The sequence below is a fragment of the Molossus molossus genome, unplaced genomic scaffold (genome assembly GCF_014108415.1).
Source record: "Molossus molossus isolate mMolMol1 unplaced genomic scaffold, mMolMol1.p scaffold_m16_p_6, whole genome shotgun sequence".
Taxonomy (NCBI): Eukaryota; Metazoa; Chordata; class Mammalia; order Chiroptera; family Molossidae; genus Molossus; species Molossus molossus.
Genome location: NW_023425399.1, coordinates 12,919,232 through 12,936,822, shown reverse-complemented (window position 1 = coordinate 12,936,822; position 17,591 = coordinate 12,919,232). Strand labels below are relative to the sequence as shown.

General features: G+C 51.8%; 1 protein-coding gene across 1 annotated transcript in view; it reads right to left on the bottom strand.

Annotated features, from left to right (window-relative positions):
- Positions 1–207: 207 nt before the first annotated feature.
- Positions 208–17,591, bottom strand: part of JPH2 (junctophilin 2) — a 60,819-nt gene continuing 43,435 nt past the window's right edge. Inside the window, exons 3-6 of the mRNA XM_036245860.1 lie at positions 5,556–5,674; positions 3,563–4,278; positions 2,719–2,812; positions 208–1,856 (exon numbers count right to left, since the gene is read on the bottom strand). Coding sequence (XP_036101753.1) covers positions 2,732–2,812; positions 3,563–4,278; positions 5,556–5,674 — 916 coding nt within the window. The 3' untranslated portion in view covers positions 208–1,856; positions 2,719–2,731. The remainder of the gene's footprint in view (positions 1,857–2,718; positions 2,813–3,562; positions 4,279–5,555; positions 5,675–17,591) is intronic.

The window sequence follows — 17,591 nt, the reverse complement described above, 5'->3', positions numbered from 1 at the left end:
GGGACTCAGCTGTAGAGATTCAGGGTCTGCCCTACAAGGTTTATGGTCTTTGAGCTGCCCCTTGTGAGGTATCATGGGAACTGTGAGAGAGACAGAGCTCAGACCATCACGGCCCATAGGCCCTCCACCTCTCCCCCACTCCCCCCCCAGCCCCGCACCCTGGCCCACAAGCAGACACCGCAGCCCCGCCAGAGCCTGTGAGCAGATGCAGGTTTATTGTTGCACAGACTGCAGCATCCTGAACCCTCGCCCCAAACACCAGCCCCCAAACCAGGCCCGGGAGCTGACAGCCATGGGCTACGCCAAGAAACCTGGACAGTGACCCCAGAGCCAAGGCGGGGGCCTGTCGGCCCTGAGCAGTGCCCCGAACCCGCCCCCTCATTCCCTAGGAGTCCAGGAAAGCCCAAACACGGATGCAGAGCAGGGCCCGGGCCAGTGGAGGATGGGAGCATCCGCAGGCTTCTCTCCGCAGAAATGCAGTCCGTGATTCCAGCCAGGCCCGAGGCCCGAGCAGGCCTGAAGCAGCAGGTGTGAAGTGGACAGAAGGTCCAAGTATCGAGGGGGAAGGGAAAGCAGACCCCAGCAGAAGCAAACTTCAGGTCGCAGAGCTGGCCTGGGAAGGCCAGGCCACAACTCCGAGGATGTCACTGTCACGTCCTTCCCCAGCCTGGAGGGGCCTGGAGCGTTCTCTCCATCCTCCCAGAAGCAGCTTCTACCCACCTGCAGCTTCCACCCACCCAGCCAGCACAAGGGCCCAGGACTCAGTGCGGTACAAACACGTGATGAGCTGTATGCAGACTTCTGCCATGCAAGCCAAGGGGCTTAGATCACACAGCCTGCACTGGGTGGGAGCCCGGGGCTCGCTCCTCTCTCCCTGGGAAACAAGCAGCCTGTTGACAAGCAGCCTGTCTTCAGCCCCTGCCTGAACGTCTGCCCTGGGGAAATCTGCCTGGGCTTCCACGGGCTTCCATGCTCAATGTCCCCTGAGCCTGCGGTGGGCCCTGGTCGGGGAAGCAGCCAAACCACTCACAGGGCATCACAGTAGCTTTATCTTGCCAGCCCCAGGGCTCCTGCACAGTGACCCCGCGGCACCCTGAGCACACCTGAAACCCTAAATGCAATGCCAGCCTCAGGCTCAGGCACACGCAAACACCGGGTAACTCCCCTTGGCCCTTCTTCCCACCCCCACCCCCTGGCCACCTGGTCAGTGGCTTCCTAGCCAAAGGCTCCAATCCCTCCCGTCTCCTCTTCTATTGGTCCAGAAGGGAAGCTAGCTGGACAGGTGGGAGGAGACAGGAGCACTGCATCCTGGGATATTCAATCCGAGCATGCTCATGTCCTCTACTGTCATCCAGACACCTGTAGGCAGGGGCCAGCGTGTGTGCTGGGTCAAGGCAGTGAAAGGCCCTCTGCCTATCTGAGGGCGTCTCCCTTGCCCACAGCAGGGATCTGCCAGCCCGGCAGCCAGAGGTTAAAATAAAGCGGGAGGGGGTAGCAGGAAGGGGACTGGGATTTAATATTATTATTCTGGTTTGGTGACTTCTCCAAAAACACACAAAAGCCCAGGGAGGGAGCAACAAGGGACGAGGTGAGAGAGTGGTTGAGGATGAAGGACAGGAGTAGGTCAGGGCTTTCCCCGCCCCTGGGTAAAACTCCAGGAGGGTTTCCAGCACATTCTATCCCTTTTGGCACCTCCGCCACCCAGCAAGGGCGCCATGGGAGGCCTCCTTAAAGGTTTGCAGCGTGGGTGTGAGCTGAGACCCAGAGCTCCAGGTCCAGAGGCCAGTCCTCCTTGGCCACCCTGCCCAGCACTGCAGAAAGACGGGTCTTCGAGTCCACAGCAGGAACTCCTGGTTCTGCAGAGAGACAGCAAGAAGGTCAGGGGAAGGAGGGAGGGAAGGCACACGGAGGCTGGGCCAGGTTCAAGGCAGGGGTCAAGCCTCAGGCTTGATCTTCTCTGGGGCAAGATCCCCCCACTCCCAAACCACCAGGGTAGCTTTGCTCCATGGCTCTGACTCTGGGATCAGGGACCATTCTTTCCCCTCTGGACGCTGCCTCTGCTCATCTGCACGTGCTGTTTGTTCCCTTTGCCTGGTTTGCGCTCCTTTTCGTGGGACCTTACCTGGCCCCTCCCAGATCCATCCCAGAGAGAAAACCACCTGATGGAACCAACTGGCAGCTTGCTTTCCAGAAAGGACTGAGGGATGGGCTGGGGGTTGGGAGCAAGACAGAAAGGGAGGCAGAGAGAAGTGGGTCCAGCCATCCCAGACTCAATCCTGCCCTGTGAGGTTCTGGGGGGAGGAGGGCAAGAACTGTTTTGCTTGACATTTGAACTGCAAGACTTGTATATAATGAGCTATAATGAAGGCTTCGCTCCCACTGAGTTCACCCCATTTCCCAGGACGGAAGTGAGTCCCTGCTGTATCCCGAGATTCCAGCGGAGCAGTTGCTCCGCGAATGTCGGTCACATGAGCGAGTGAGTGCGCAGAGCCCCCACCGCTCCCTGATAGAAAGCAGGTGTTCTGCAGACGCTGCTCTAAGGGGCCGCTGAACAGAGTGACCTATCAAATCCACATTCTCAGTCCCTGCCTCCGATGGGGAGGGGTCTCAATTAACCACAGGAGCAAGGCCTAGTAGGCAACAGGCCCTTTTCCCCACCATTCCCACACCCTGGTGCTTGAAACTCTCCACGGGCTCCCACCCCGCCCCGGGCCTCACCTGGCAGACAGGCTCAGGTCAGGAGGTGAACGAAGAGGATGGCCAGGCCGATGTTAAGCAGGATCACCATGCAGATGAGGACAGTGTTGGGGACCTGGGAGGAGGAGAGAGAGGCTGCCTGAGTCCCCGTGGCCTCTGCACCACCCCACACCCTCCCCATCACAACAGGGTGGACAGAGGAGCAGGAACTTCCGGAAGGACCCTCCTGAGAGCACCCCATCTGGCTCCCTGCTGTGTCCAGTAGCGGGACGGCAGACCATCAGAGCTGGGAGAATTCTCGGAAATAATTAACAAACCACTCAGGGTCCAGAGAGGAGCAAGGACGCGTCCCAAAGCACACGGTGGGCAGTGCTGGGCCTAGAACCCACACACATGGCCTTCCCCATTAATACCTCGCGGGCCACATTCGTCAGCCCTTAGGAGCCTAGGTTCTTCAGCGCTGCAATTCCTAGGTCCCAGTCTCCTACAGCAAGCTGGGAGGTCCAGGACCCAACCTCTGGTGGGCCCTTCCTCCCCCTCCAGGAAGCCCTCCCTGCTACATGGTGTAGCAGATGCTGCTGGTGCTCAGCTGGGTTCCCCCTCACCCTGCAGGTGCACCTCCCCCCAATCTGCTTAGAGCTCCCAGCTGCCCCCTTCTCCAAAGAACTGCCCCTGCTGACCAGACAGCAGGTACAAAGGCCAGCACCTACCCCTGCGGGGAGACGCTGCACTTGACCAAGCCCACATCCCTGCTGGGGATTCCCCCTGCTCCGTCCTGTGCCATCATCCTCCACCCAATCACCCACGCCTATCCTGCCTGAAGGGGTAGGGACCAGCCCTTGAACACCCTCACCAACAGCCTCACCTCCTCCACTTCCACCTCGGCCCCTGCCGCCAGCGCTGCCTCCTTCCGAGTCTTCTTCTTGGCCCCAGCCTTGGTCAGCCCTCGGGCCTCAGTCTTGCGGGCCTTGGCCTTGGGCTCGGCTTTGGGGACAATGGGCTTGGGCTCCAGCTTGGCGGGGGGCTCGGGAGCGGGCTCCGGGGCCGGAAGCATGGGGACCTGCACTGGGGCAGTGGCCGGGGACGGGGGCGCGGAGTCAGACCCGGAGGCCTCGGGCAAGGGCTCTTCCTCGCTGGGCGGCGGCGTGGAGGGAACCGTGCGCACCGCGTAGCTGTGGTACCCCTGGTACAGCGCCACCTCCGGCTCCCGCGACGGCGCGGGCGGCACCTGCAGCGCCTCGATGGCCATGTGCTCGGTGGCCGGCCGCGCTGGGCTGCGGCGGCCGCCAGACGGCGTGGCCGGCCGGCTGCCCTCGGTGCCCGACTCGCCGTTCCAGGAGCCTGGGCTCAGCAGGCCGTCCTTGGCCGGCCCTGGGCGGGGCCGCTTGGGCTGCGGGGGTGTCCCGGCTGGCGACGGGGGGCCACCTTCGGGCCGCGGGGTCTCGCGCTCGTGCAGCTGCGGGCTCTCGCGGGGCCGCTCCGGGAGGCCAGCGGCGCCCGCACCCCGGTCGGGGGGCGCCAGCAGGCTCTCCGAGTTCTCCAGGATCTCCTGCAGCAGCCGGCGCTTCTGATACTCCGGACCTGCCAGGGATACACCGGGGGATGGGTTCGAATCCTGGTCCCAGCACTGGGTGATCCTGGGCAAGCCGCTCGACCTCGCTGAGCCTCCGTTTACTTCCCAGCCGCACTTACCCACCATCTACGTGTGCCAAGCTCTGTTTGAAGCAATTTCCAAATATTAACTCAGTCAATAGTTTTAATAAGCCTATAAGGTCGATGTTATTAACCTTCGTTTTACAGATGAAGAAAGGGAGGCTCAGAGAGGTGAAATCACTTGCCCAAAGTCACCCAGATGACAGAGGGCAGAGCCAGGACTAGCACCCAGAGTCAGGCTCCAGACTTTATGCTCTTTTTTTTTTTTTTTTATCCTCACCCGAGGACATTTTTCCATTTTTTGTTCAGATAGAGCGGGAGGGAGAGAGAGAGGAAGAGAGAGAGAGAGAAACATCTATGTGAAGGGACACATTGAGTGGCTGCCACCCGCACGACCAACCAGGGCCGGGGACAAACTGCAACCGAGGTACATGCCCTTAGCGGGAACCGAACCCCGGTCTCTCTGTACCGCAGGTCGACGCTCCAATCGCTGAGCCAGGGCCAGACTTTATGCCCTTAACAGTGACACTGGTCTCTTTCCATTTCCTTATCTGAAAAATTGGCCTAATCCATACTTATTTCATAAATACTAATAAAAGGATTAATTGGGTGGAGAAAATGCAGGGCCTGTCACACAGTGACAGCGATTGCTGTGACCACCCACGGCAGAGGCAGCCAGTGTCTTCCTCCGACCAGCAGGGGGAGGGCTGGGACCAGAAGCCACTTAGCCTCCCAGGCAGAGTGCTGTGTTCCAAGCTCTTTGATCTGGTTTACCCTTGGTCTCCTTGCTGCAGCCAGAATAATGTTTAGAAAACAAATCTAATCATGCCACCCGCCTCAAAACCCTTCATGCAGAGAAAAACAATATCCCGCCCTGAGGGGCTCCCACCGCTCTATCCAAGTGCAAGGTCTGTTTCAGAGCAGAGGTTACTCTGCAACCTCATTTCTCAGGAAGAAGAGACAGCCTGGAGTGGGGCCGGGCCATAACTGGGGGCCTCTGATACCCCACCACAATCTCAGTATGAGTCCCCTGGTCATACCATCCCATGCTTGCACCATGCCCCAGTTTCTAGAACTCACAGGCAATTGTGAACCCACTTGTGCATCTCAGCTTTCCAGCAAAGATAAAAAAAAAAAAAAGTGTCCACCTGTGGGGACCCCCTCCCTGACCCTGTCCTGACTGTCCCCTCCTCAGCTGGCCCTACCTGGCTGGTAGAAGTCTGGAGCCAGCTCCCTGGCCAAACTGCGGGCAATGTTGGACTCTTGGTTGGCAGCCAGGGCAGCCTGTTCCGAAGCCTCAGCTTTGGCCTTGGCATGGCTTGTCCTAGGAGACAACATGATGGAAACTCAGCATCCCTCCGGAGAACCAGCCCTCTGTCCCTTCTCCCCAATTCACAAAGAGACAACCTGGACACTCAGGCTGTCAATGAGTAATTATTGAGTCCTGTGGCCCAGAATACTGTGCATTCCCCAGACCATTTCCACTTTTTTCTGAGCACATGGATGGACAACATTTCCCAGCCTCCCTTGCAGCTAGGTATAGTCATGTGACTGAGTCTTAGCCAATGCATTATGAGAAGAAGTGATGTATGTTCTATCCAGGCCTGGCCCATAAAAACCTCTCCTATGGTTCTCTGTTTCCTCTCTTTTTTCCCCTGTTGCTGGTGAAATGCAGAGGAGGCCAAGGCCCCAGAACAGGGCACTTGATCTTTCGTGTGTCACAGACCTCTTAGGTATCCAGTGATGCCTCTGGACCCCTTCTCAAAATGTTTTAAAATGCATAAAAGACAGATGATTACAAAAGGATGCAATTATATTGACACATTGTTACCAAAATACTTAAAAGAACAAATGTATAATACAATGCATCATTTATTAATACATTAAACTAAATATCTAGCAGGTCTATTACCTACTATAATTTTAAAGTAGAGGTTAGCAGAATGGATATGTCAAGGATACCTGCAACAATAGTAATGTCACATGAAAATATATTTAATTTCTACTGGTGACAATGTCACAGATATTGTGAATACTATTGTAGTTTATTACTCATTTCCATAATTGAAGAAAATGCTAAATTTCAGTTAGAGGCTAGTAAAAATAAAGGTGTAGTTTTCCCATTTGTTGTCAACACTTTTGGTGCTCCACCCAGGTCCCTTTATTGGGCAGATGCACCCACCCCTAGGTGCTGAATTGGCTTCTGACGGCTCATTGCTGTCCCAGAGAATTGCAACCAATAGAAGCTACCTTATTCCAAGGTCTAAACATACCCCCTCCCCAAAACCAGGCAGTCCACAACCAATGACTGATAATGCTCTCAGGCCCCTCTTGCCTCAAGAGGAACCAGTTTTATGGTACAATCCAGGCTCCAGAGTCCCTGTGGGTCAGGCTAAAGCAAGATGCCAGGTAAAACCACATCCTTGCTTAGCTACTTCCCTACCAATCCTGATTCTTTCCCTCCCCTCTCTCCTGAGAGTGTTCCCTCATTAAACCAGTACACAAAAATCTCCACCTCCGACTCAGCTGCTAGGGAATCTAACTTAAGACAGCATCCAAGTTCATGGACTCTCTGTGGACTCCAGTTTAAGAAACACAGTGGAAGGAACCTGGGTCCACAAATGACTACTGCGCAGAGCAAAGTCCCCTCCCACAGTCCCACACTGGATCATTTAAGCATTGAATTGAAACTTTAAATGTGGATCATTTAAGCAAGTGTTAAACATGTAGTGCATTAAGCACCCGAGATTCAAGGGATGCCGATCTCTGCCAAGTCTTTCTCTTCTGCGTTTTCAATGCATTCTCTACTCTTCCTTCATGGCACTTCTCGTGACCGCAATGAATTAACTTTTAACTCAGTTACATTTTATTCAATAATTTTTGTTTGTATGACAGTGAAGGCAGGGACTGGGCTTGTCTCGTCCATAGGGATCTATGTCCTCAGCTCCTGGCCACATGTGGCACATGGCCATGCACACAGGGTCCTGGAGTCACCCAGGTTCACAATCCCAGCTCCTGCACTTAAGGACTCTGTGACCAAGGGCAGGTTGTAACCTCTTAGCAGGCTTTCTAAGGCATTGTGGTGGTTATGTGAGATAATCGTCTAATTCTTTTAGAGCGGTGCCTGGGCCATTCATAAATGGGGCTGTTATTATTTTCGTAGGTGCTTCTATTAGTCAGGCTAGACTAACAGATAAAACAAGCATCCCTTGAAACTCAGGATGGGACTGAGTAGTGATAATGATGGTGGTGGTGGAAGAAGAAGTGGAGGAGAAGGAGGAGGAGGAGGAGGAGGAGAAAGAGGAGGAGGAGGAAGGAGATATTTATGACATCAAAACTCAGTGTGGTACATGGTTTTCCCGAGGCTCCTATCTGATTGTCCATGGGTATGTGTGATTCAGAGTTCTAAAATTTTCAGAGACACTTTCCTGGAAACCTGAAACCCCAGGTGGGGGGAGCAGGGACAGGGCTGGGCAAACCTTCCTGCTGAGAAAATGTCCTTTTTTGGTCAAGCGAGCTGGGCGAGGCTGGTTTCCTGGTGCTCTGGGAGTCTGCTGTGAGACTCCTGGGCGGAGTGGCAGCCTGCACACTGAGCCCTGGAAGATTCCGGGAGGTTCATCTTGGACCCTCCACAGAGCCAGAACAGGGGTTGAGTGCGGGGTGGCCACGCAGCACACGCTTCTGCCCATGTCCATCAGTCTGGCCACCTGATCCTTTATCAGACCCACTCTTCAATGTCTGAGATTTCTGGTATGGCTCCCCAGCACCCCAGCCTTCAAGCCAGGAATCCCAGTGTTCTCCTGCACCCTCCTACCTCATGTCCTTTCAACATCCACAGCTGTCAATCACTGCCTCTTGTCTCTTCTGGTCCCTCTATGGCTCTCGAATGTGCCCATCTCTCCATCCTTCTGTCACTCCTCCTGGAATCCCCACCCCCACGCCTGCCTCCAGGCCTGTGCCCTACAACTGATTACGTGCGGTGGCACTGTGGGATGTGAGCTTGTTTAACCCCTACAGCCAACGGCTTCAGCCGTTGCCGGGCTTCCTATGGTGCTCGATGTAAAGTCCAAATTACTCAGCATGGCCGGCAGAGCTCTCCAGATCCTGGGCCCGAGGCGGCTCACAGGGTGAAGGGCAGGCAGAACTGCTGTTACCCAGAGGGTCTTGCCTCTAGTTTGGTGCCAATCAGTGTGGTGCCTCCCCACCACACCCCCAACCCCCTCATCACCTGGGAGCTAGTTGGAAATACAGATTCTTGGGCTCCACCCCAGACCTACTGAATCAGAGTTTCCGGGGGAGAAGCCCAGGAGTCTGTGTTTTATAAGTCCTCCAGGTGCTTCCGCTGACATCTGAAAAGCATGTGCTAGACAGACAGACAGACAGAAAACCCAGCTCGGCTTGGGCAGTGCCCAGCCTACTCAATGCTCCAGGAGCCTCGAGTGTTCCTCTTTAAGCACCAGGGTCCCTTCCGGGTCCTGCTAGGCAAGTGCAGGGACCATTACTTCTTCTGTGACCACTCACAGTGTCTGGGCTGATGCCTCCGTGGGAGGGTCCCCTAGGATGGCTCTGCCCTGCTGGGGGGAAGGGAAGGAGCAGTAACTGGGGCAGGGGGAGGGGCAGGGATCAGTCGCTCTTCTGGATTTCATTCGGATTATCTTTCTTATCTTTCGTCAGCAGGGTTAAAAATAAGTGGTGGTTCAGGGATAGGAGCAGGGAATGAGTCCCTTGGAACCACTTCTGAGAGCATCCGCTCCCTTTCCTGTGTCCTTTCCCACACGCAGACCCCTAATTGCCCAGCTACAGCTGGCCTTGCTGCCCAGGTGTCTCCCTCAGGCACTGATGGCTTCTTTGGGCCAAAGGGGGCAGCCATCAGACTTACCCCTGACATCATGCCTTTGTTCAGGCTAGTCCCCTCCCCGAAAGCTCTTTCCCCTCCTTCAACCTCCTAGGCCAGCTCAGGACACTTCTATGTATGGATTCATTCGTTTAATACAACGTCATGCGGTGCCTGCTACATGGCAGACACTGTTCTGGGCACTGTGGACACAATAACAAACCAAGCATCAATAAGTCCCTGTAGAACTCCCATTCTTTTGCAGAGCAGGGGGTCGGCAAATCACGGTGGCAGGCCAAGTCCAGCCTGCTGCCTGCCTGTTTTTATACTGCCTGGGGGCTCATAATGGTTTTTATATTTTTAAACAGTTGAATAAACCCAAAAGTAATATTTTCCTGACACGTGAAAAGTATATGAAATTCAAATTTCCGTGTCCCTATAAATAAAGTTTCATTGGAACACAGCCACACCCATTTGTTTATGTGTTGTCTAGAGTTCAATAGTTGCCATAGAGATCGTATGACTTGCCAGGTCAAAAATATTTACAGTCCAGCCCTTACAGGACATTTTTGTGGACCCCTGTACTCATGTATTCACTCAACACCTGCCTCTTCTGTTACTATCATTAATAACACTAATCTGTTACTTCTGGAGCACTTCGTGCCCAGCTCTGTGCTATGGCCGCCTTTACACATACGACCTCAGAGAGGTGGAGTCACATTCTCCAGATCACACAGCTAAAGAGTGAATCTGCCCAAGCTCTTACCCATCACACCAAGCCCTCTTGCAGCTAACTCTGGACAGGTCTTCCATGTGCTGGGACCAGGGATGGGGTTAACTAGGACCCAGAAGCCTAATGCATCCCTGCCAAGTCAACCATGCAGCATCTCTGAAAATCAACGGATGAACAGGGGCATGGAGCAAAGCGTCTAGACCACATAGTGGCTAAGAGGGGGCAGCTCTAGCCAAGTTGCCTGGATGCAGTTCCTGACTCTGCTTCTTATATCCTTGGGCAAGTCTAAGACCCCAGGGCCCCTGTCTCCTCATCTGTAAAGTGGGGATGATAACAGCACCCACCTGGGTGAAATGCTGTGAGAAATAAATGAATGAACTGTCATATGGCCCTTAGAACAGTGGCTAGGACACAGAAAGTGCTATAGAGGTGCATGTAAATAAAATAAATAAGAAGCACCTTTTCTGGGGAGAAGACTAAAAGAAAATCCTGAATGTACTCAGTGTCTCTGATTTGCTTACTTTCAAATTAGAAAAAGTCCTTCAGAGCAAGCTGCCCGTGGTCGGTGTGGAGGAGGGAAGCAGATAATCTGCAGGCTGCAGAGGTGCCGAATAGGGATAGTGCGGCCAAGTGTCTTCCTGAGCTGGGGATGCTTTGGATGCCACTGCCCTGCCCTGCCCTCTCCCAAAACAGCCTCTCCCTGGCTCTGGCTGGCCATGGCCATTTCCCCCAGAACAATCAGGGTCAAAGTAAACCTGAGGAGGAACCACAGCTGGGGTGTCTAGCCACCCAGCCAGAGAGCTCCCTGGGAGAAAACACCCTACCTCCCCAAGATGTAGGCAAGAGTCCAGTTAGGGAGCCCTGAGTGACAGGACCTTCCTCCCTACCCACCCCTGGGCTCCATTTGGCAAACGTGTGCTAAGCCCCTGCCCAGAAGGCCCTCGCCAGAAAGGTTAAGGGCACAAGCTCAAGTCCAAATCATAGCACCATCTGACCTTTGCTCTCTGGCCTCAGTTTCCTCAACTGTGAAATGGGGATAATAACAGTCATTTCACAAAATTAGTAGGAGTCTGAAATGAAATCACATAAAAGTGCTTAGCATAAGCTAAAGGCTTAACAAGTATTGGCTGTCATTATTATTACAGTTTTTGTTATTATAACAATGCTTCCAAAACTCTATGGACTGCCGACAAATTAGGATATAAACATTGTTTCGGGGCTCACCCATGTTGTAGCATGTATCAATACTTCATTCCTGAACATTTGCTTTGTTTCCATCTTTTGGTTGCTATGAATAATGCTGCTGTAGACATTCTTGTACAAGTTTTTGTGTGGATGTATGTTTTCATTTCTCTTGGGTATTTCCCTAGGAGCAGAATTGCTGAGTCACATGATGACTCTCTGTATGACCTTCTGAAGAACTGCCAAACTGGTTCCAAACTGGCAGTACCATTTTATAATCCCATCGGTAATGTATGAGCATTCCATTTTCTCCACATCTCACTAACACTTGTTATTGCCTATCTTTTTTATTTTAGTCATACTCATGATTTGTGGGGTGGTTTTGATTTGCAGTTCCCAAGTAGCTAATGATGTTGAGCATCTGTTTATGTGCTTAATGACCATGTATATGTCTTCTTTTTTTTTTTTTATCCTCACCCGAGGATATTTTTCCATTTTTTGTACAGATAGAGTGGGAGGGAGAGAGAGAGAGAAACATTGACGTGAAAGGACACATCGAGTGGCTGCCACCCGCACGACCAACCAGGGCCGGGGACAAACTGCAACCAAAGTACATGCCCTTAGCGGGAACTGAACCCGGGTCTCTCCGGACCGCAGGCCGACGCTCTAACCGCTGAGCCAAACCGGCCAGGGCCATTTATATGTCTTCTTATGAGAAATGTCTATTCAGATCCTTGCCTATTTTTAATTGGTTTTATCTTTTTATTATTGAGTTGTAAATATTCTTTATATATTCTAGTTACAAGTCCACTATCAGATACATAATTTGCAAATATTTTTCTCATTCTGTAGGTTGTCTTTTCACTTTCTTGACAGTGTCCTGTTAAGCATTAAAGTTTTTATGTTTAATGAAGTCCCATTTATCTTTTTTTTTTTTTCTTGTACTGCCTGTGTTTTTGGTGTCAGAGCTAAAAAGGCTTTTTACTAATCCAAGGTCATAAGATTTACTCCTGTATTTTATCCTAAGAGTTTTATTATTTTAGTTCTTACATGTAGATCTATGTCCACTGCTTCTAATTTTTTTTAAAAAGGAAAATAACCTAAGGCTTCATACTGCCAGATGAGGTAGGTACCACAACCATTTCACAGATGAGGAAACTGAGTCACAGAGAGGCTGTCATTTGCCTATTATTATTACCATTATTGATGTTAACATTGAGTCAGACATGCCTCCTTCTCTGGAAGGAGGTAGTCCAGTAGGAGAGGTAAGAGAAGGGGAAAAGTTTGACGGCAGAACAGACAGAAGACTATAGGGCAGGAGGAAGCCCATCTGGTGATTTACATGTTCATAATTTCTATTTTGTTACTTTTACGTATTATAAACATAAATATATAAAGTATATAGTTTCAAATAATATGGCTTAATCATCAAAAAATTGGAAATTAAAAAAGAAAAATTGTTGTTATAATTCTGGTATTTCGAGGTGGTTAGAAACACAACTATATGACTGTGGGTGACTTACATACATTCTCTGTGCTTTGATTGTTTTCATCTGTAAAATGGGGACATGAATAGCCCCTATCTCACAGGATTGTTGGAATTATAGAACAAATTAAACTGTACATCAAGCATTTAAAACAGGGCCTGGCCCATAGTAAGCTCTCTGCAAGTGTTTGAAATTTTTAGAAAATGGATTTGTTCTAGTTGAAGTGGGGGGCATGGGTTCTGAGCCTGAAGGCTGTGCCACTTCCTCAGGCCCTGTGCAGAACCTCCCACCTTCGAAGCCCACACTGAAATCCCCAGGCCATGGCGGTGACCACTTTCAGATCATGTTTCATGGTGGCCCATCTCCCTTTCTTAAGGAAGACTGCCAGTCTGGCTGGGAAGTCTCCTCCACGTGTGACTGGGCGTGTGATCCCTGCTCCAGCCTAGAAAGGGGGAGACAAAGTAACAGAGTTGCTGTTTACTGAGGACATGTGACCTATGTGGTCGGCTGAGTATGGCCCCAAAGACATCCTAGCCCCTGGAACCCGTGAATGTGACCTTATATGGCAAAAGACGCTTTGCCCATGTGACTACGTTAAGGATCCTGAGGTGTGGGGATTATCCTGGATTATATGGGCAGGCCCTAAATAAGAGGGAGGTGGAGGGAGATGTGGCGACAGAAGAGAAGGGGGTGTAAGGATGGCAGCAGAGACTTGGGTGATAAGCTTTGAAGATGGAGAGAGGGGCCACAAGCCAAGGAATGGGGGAGGCCACTAAGAAGCCGAAATGATTGGATTGTCCTGTCAGAACCTCCAGAAAGAACCAGCCCTGACAACACCTTGCCTTTAGCCTGGTGAAGCTGATTTCAGACTTCTGGCCTCCAGAGCTGAAAGAGAACACATCTGTGTCCTTTTAAGCTGCCAAATTTGTGGTAATTTGTTATGGCAACGACAGGAAACTAAAGCAACCTGTGTGATCTCATGTCCTCCTCAAGACAACCCACTTTACAGGAGAAGAAATGAAGGCTCAGAAACTCAATTGCCCGAGGCTCACAGCTAGCGAGTGCCAGAGCCAGCTGGACCGAGAATCCAGGTCTGTCTGGCCCCAAAGCCTTGGCTGACTCACGCATCTGCTACGCCGCTTCAGTTCAAGCTCGCCTTCCAGAAGGGCCCAGCAGCTGGGACTGGCCACAACCCAGCCTTCATCCTGCCCGTCTGAGAGGGAGGGCCCCAGGCTAGTGGCTACCAGCAGTGATGCCCCCTACTTCCCTAAAGAAAGGCTTGTCCACTGGGGTCTGGGAATTGCCTGGAGGACTACATATGATGAGGAGAGGCTGAACTTTGGCAAATAGTAAAACAACAGGGAGGGGACCTCTGGCCTTGCTCCTTGTCCCCACATAGGACTGGACCCTGCAGTCCAACCTGAAACCTGCCAACCCTTTTAGACCTTCTGAACGTGCATAGAGTATACCTATTCCAAACTAATTAATTACAATTTTTAAAACCTAGCATCTGTCAGTGCTAGGACTTTTAGAGGTATGGCTCAATTTATTCCTTACAACAACCCTACAGGGGAGGTATTACTATGACCACAAACAGGGAAACCAGGCTCCAAGAGGCAGCGTGACCCTAGGACAGCCACGTATCAGGAAGTACAAGGACTAGGGCTGGACCCCAGGTCCTGGTCTGATCCCCAAGCCTATGTCAGCCAGGGCATGGTGGGCCCTAGGGGGCATTCCAGTCTAACCCCTGCTACACCACAGGGAGTGGGCAAGCACTAGGTTAAGACTCGGGTTTCCTGAGTTGGTCCTGCTCTATCCAATGTTCTCTAATGCTCTCCTGGAACTGGAAGGCTTGACTGAAATGTAGGTATTGGGCTGATATTCAAAACATACAGCAACTGCTACGGTAGGTGGGGCAACCAGCAATGAGAAAGCTGTGGAGGCTCCCTCCTGTGCCCTGTGGTTAACTAATTGCTGGGTCCTGGGAAAGTCAAGGTCCTGGGCAAGGGGGCAGGTGAACAGGGCAGCAAGGGGGTGGGGGGAGCACTTAGGAGGTCAGGGCAGCTGCTGGTTACAAAGCACTACAAACGGGAGAGTTTCAGATCTTTAACAACTGGCATGATGTTACTGGAGTGTCCAGCTGAATACTAACTCTGGATATAATTTTCCTTTTATGCCCTGTCTGTTCCAGGAAGGCTTTCCCAGAGGCCACCCCCAGTAAATGTGATCCTGACCTTCTTCTGCTTAAGACCCCACAGCGTCCTTCCCAGTGCCTAAAAGGAAATATGAAAATGTACATATGACTTCACGACCTAGCTCCTGTCAAATTCAGCCCTCCAGACAGCCAGAAAATTCTAATTCTTCACATGTGCCCTAGTTTCCACCTCCTTACACATGTAGCTTCCTCTCCTGGGAACTCTTGCCCCCACCCGCATCCTTTACCTCTTCATTGGCTGAACTCCTATTCATCCTTCAGGACCCTTCCTCGGGAAAGCTTGCCCTAACTGCCAGCTCTCTGCTGTTACAATCCCCTGCAGTTAGCTGCCAGGTCACTTCACCTCCCTCTGTGAGCCCCACAAGGGGCAGAGCCTCATTGTCGTGCCCCTGCCACCAGAACCCAGGCTGGCACATAGCAGGTGCTCAGTAAGTATCTGTTGGGTGAATGTTGCATATGGATCACATATACTTGACTATGAGACTCACAGATCTAGAAGGACCCTCAGAAAACATCTCTCATTTAATAACAACACAGTAACAAGATGGAGAAACTGAGGCCCAGAGAAGCCTGTGTGATCATTTCCAATAACTGAAAATTAATCACTGTGATTGTTACTCTGTCACAGACATAAGGGTTACTTACCAAATGCTCACATATATTCCATCACTTAATTCAAACAACAACCTTATAAAAGAAAGACTATTGTTATAATCCTCAGTGTACAGATGAGGAAACCGAGGCTCTGGGCATTTCAACAACTTGCCCAAGAATACACAGCCAGCAAGAAATGGATCCCAGACAGTGGCTCCAGAATCTGTGTCTCTCCAACTCCTCTCTGCTGCCACTCCACAGGCATTCCAAAGACAGCAGCAGGTCCTGCTTCTGTCTCTTCTGTGGGGACAGGCCCAGGCCTCAGCACATAGTAGGTACTCATGGAAACCTTGGGCAATCAAGGTGACACAAGAACATGACCATGTACCAGGTATTAACAGAAGGTAAAACCCCAGATCCCTTCCAGTCTCTCGCTCTGGGAACCTGGGAGGCTTAGACAGCCTGGGAGTGGCCCTCTCCAGATTGTCACTGTGCTCCAAGAGGGACAGAGCCTGCTGGAGAATGGCCTCACCTTTTGCCCACTCTGCTCCTTGGGTCTAATCTAGCCAGGAGGATGCTGAATCCCCTGGGGTCCACTCCCATCATCATCATCATCATCATCATCAATAAGCAATACCTGCTGAGTGCATCTATGTTCCAGGCACAATGCTAAGACATTTGCCTGTCTTATCTCAATTCGTCCCCACAATATTCTCTAAGGTAGGTATCATGATCAATTCCCAATTTACAGATGAGGAAACTAAGAGTGAACAGGGTATGTAACCATCCAACTTGCACAGCCCATAAAGGGAGAAAGGCGGGCATTCCAGGGTGGCTAACACCAATAAGATGGAAATATTGTTTCATGGTGGAGTCAGGCGACCTGGTTTCAAACCCCAGCTCCCCCACTTCCAGATTGCGTGACCTTTGTCAAGTCATGGGACCTCTGCAAGTCTCAGTTTCCCTATCTGTAAAACGGGTTAATTAGAGCACTTAGCTACCACTAGAATCATTGCGAGGATCGGTGGCATGTAAAATGTATAGTCATTTGATTATGACCCGTATTTACTGAGCACCTACTGTGCGCCAGGTCCTGGGCTAGATCTGGAGGTGCAGCAGTGAACAGGGGAAACCCACCTCTGAGAGCTTTATAGACTAGCCTAGCCCTGCACATAGCAGGTACCCCATGAATGAATGGTAGCTCCTATTTTTGTTACTACTACTTAGTGATTTTTCTCCCCAGGGTTTGAACTTCCCACCCTGGGGGTCCCTGACTGTTGGGATCCCTGCCCCAGAAAGTCGGCTGAATTGGCTCGAGGTGTGCACCCCCACCGCACCCCACCCCACCCTACCCAGTGAGACAGCCTGCAATGGCATCCCATAGGCCCGAGTCAGCAGACATCTCCTGCCTAAATAAGGACAAGGCGCCCAGGAGAGCCTTCTGTGAGCTGAGGAATGTGACAGCTGAGCCCTCCCTGCCCAGCGTCCTCCCCCGCCTCCGGCCCCTCCCCAGGTGGGGCTCCACTATGGCATTCCAGCTTTTCCAAGAACAGCCCCCAGTGTCCCTGACCCCTTTCACCCCACTCCAGGCTGCTCTGAAAGCTGATAAGAAGCCTCTGGAAGGAATTCTAGGCAGCTACATCTGCTCCTGGGGGCTGGCATCCCGGCTGTCACAGAGACTGGAAGAAGAAACCACAGGGAGGGGCCAGCCTGGCCCTGGAAAACCCGCATCCCTTGGTTGGAAAAGCATTTCCAGAGGTTTTATTTGGCCCCAGGAGCTATGCCAGGCATGAGGTCTCCACAGGAGATTCTGACTCCTGCTGCTGTCTTCCTGTCACGAACCCATGTCACAGCAGTCATGACTGGGAAAAGTCCATGGCTCCTGGTAAGGTGGGGTGGGGAAGACACATCCAGCCCAAGCATGGGGTCAGGGAAGGCCTTAGAGAAGTTCTCGCTGAGGCTGTGGGTGAACAAGAGAACTCTGGCACCAGATGACCTGCGTTCAAAGCCTAACCTGCTTCTTCCTGGTTGTGTGACCTTAAGCAGTTACTTTACTGCTCTGTGCCTCTGTTTGCCCATGTGTGAAATGGGAGAATAACAGCACCAAACTCATAGGGTTAGGAAGATTAAGTGAATTGGTATTTTCAGTGCTTAGAGCAGAGGGGTTATGTTTAGTGACTGCAGAGCTTATTTTTC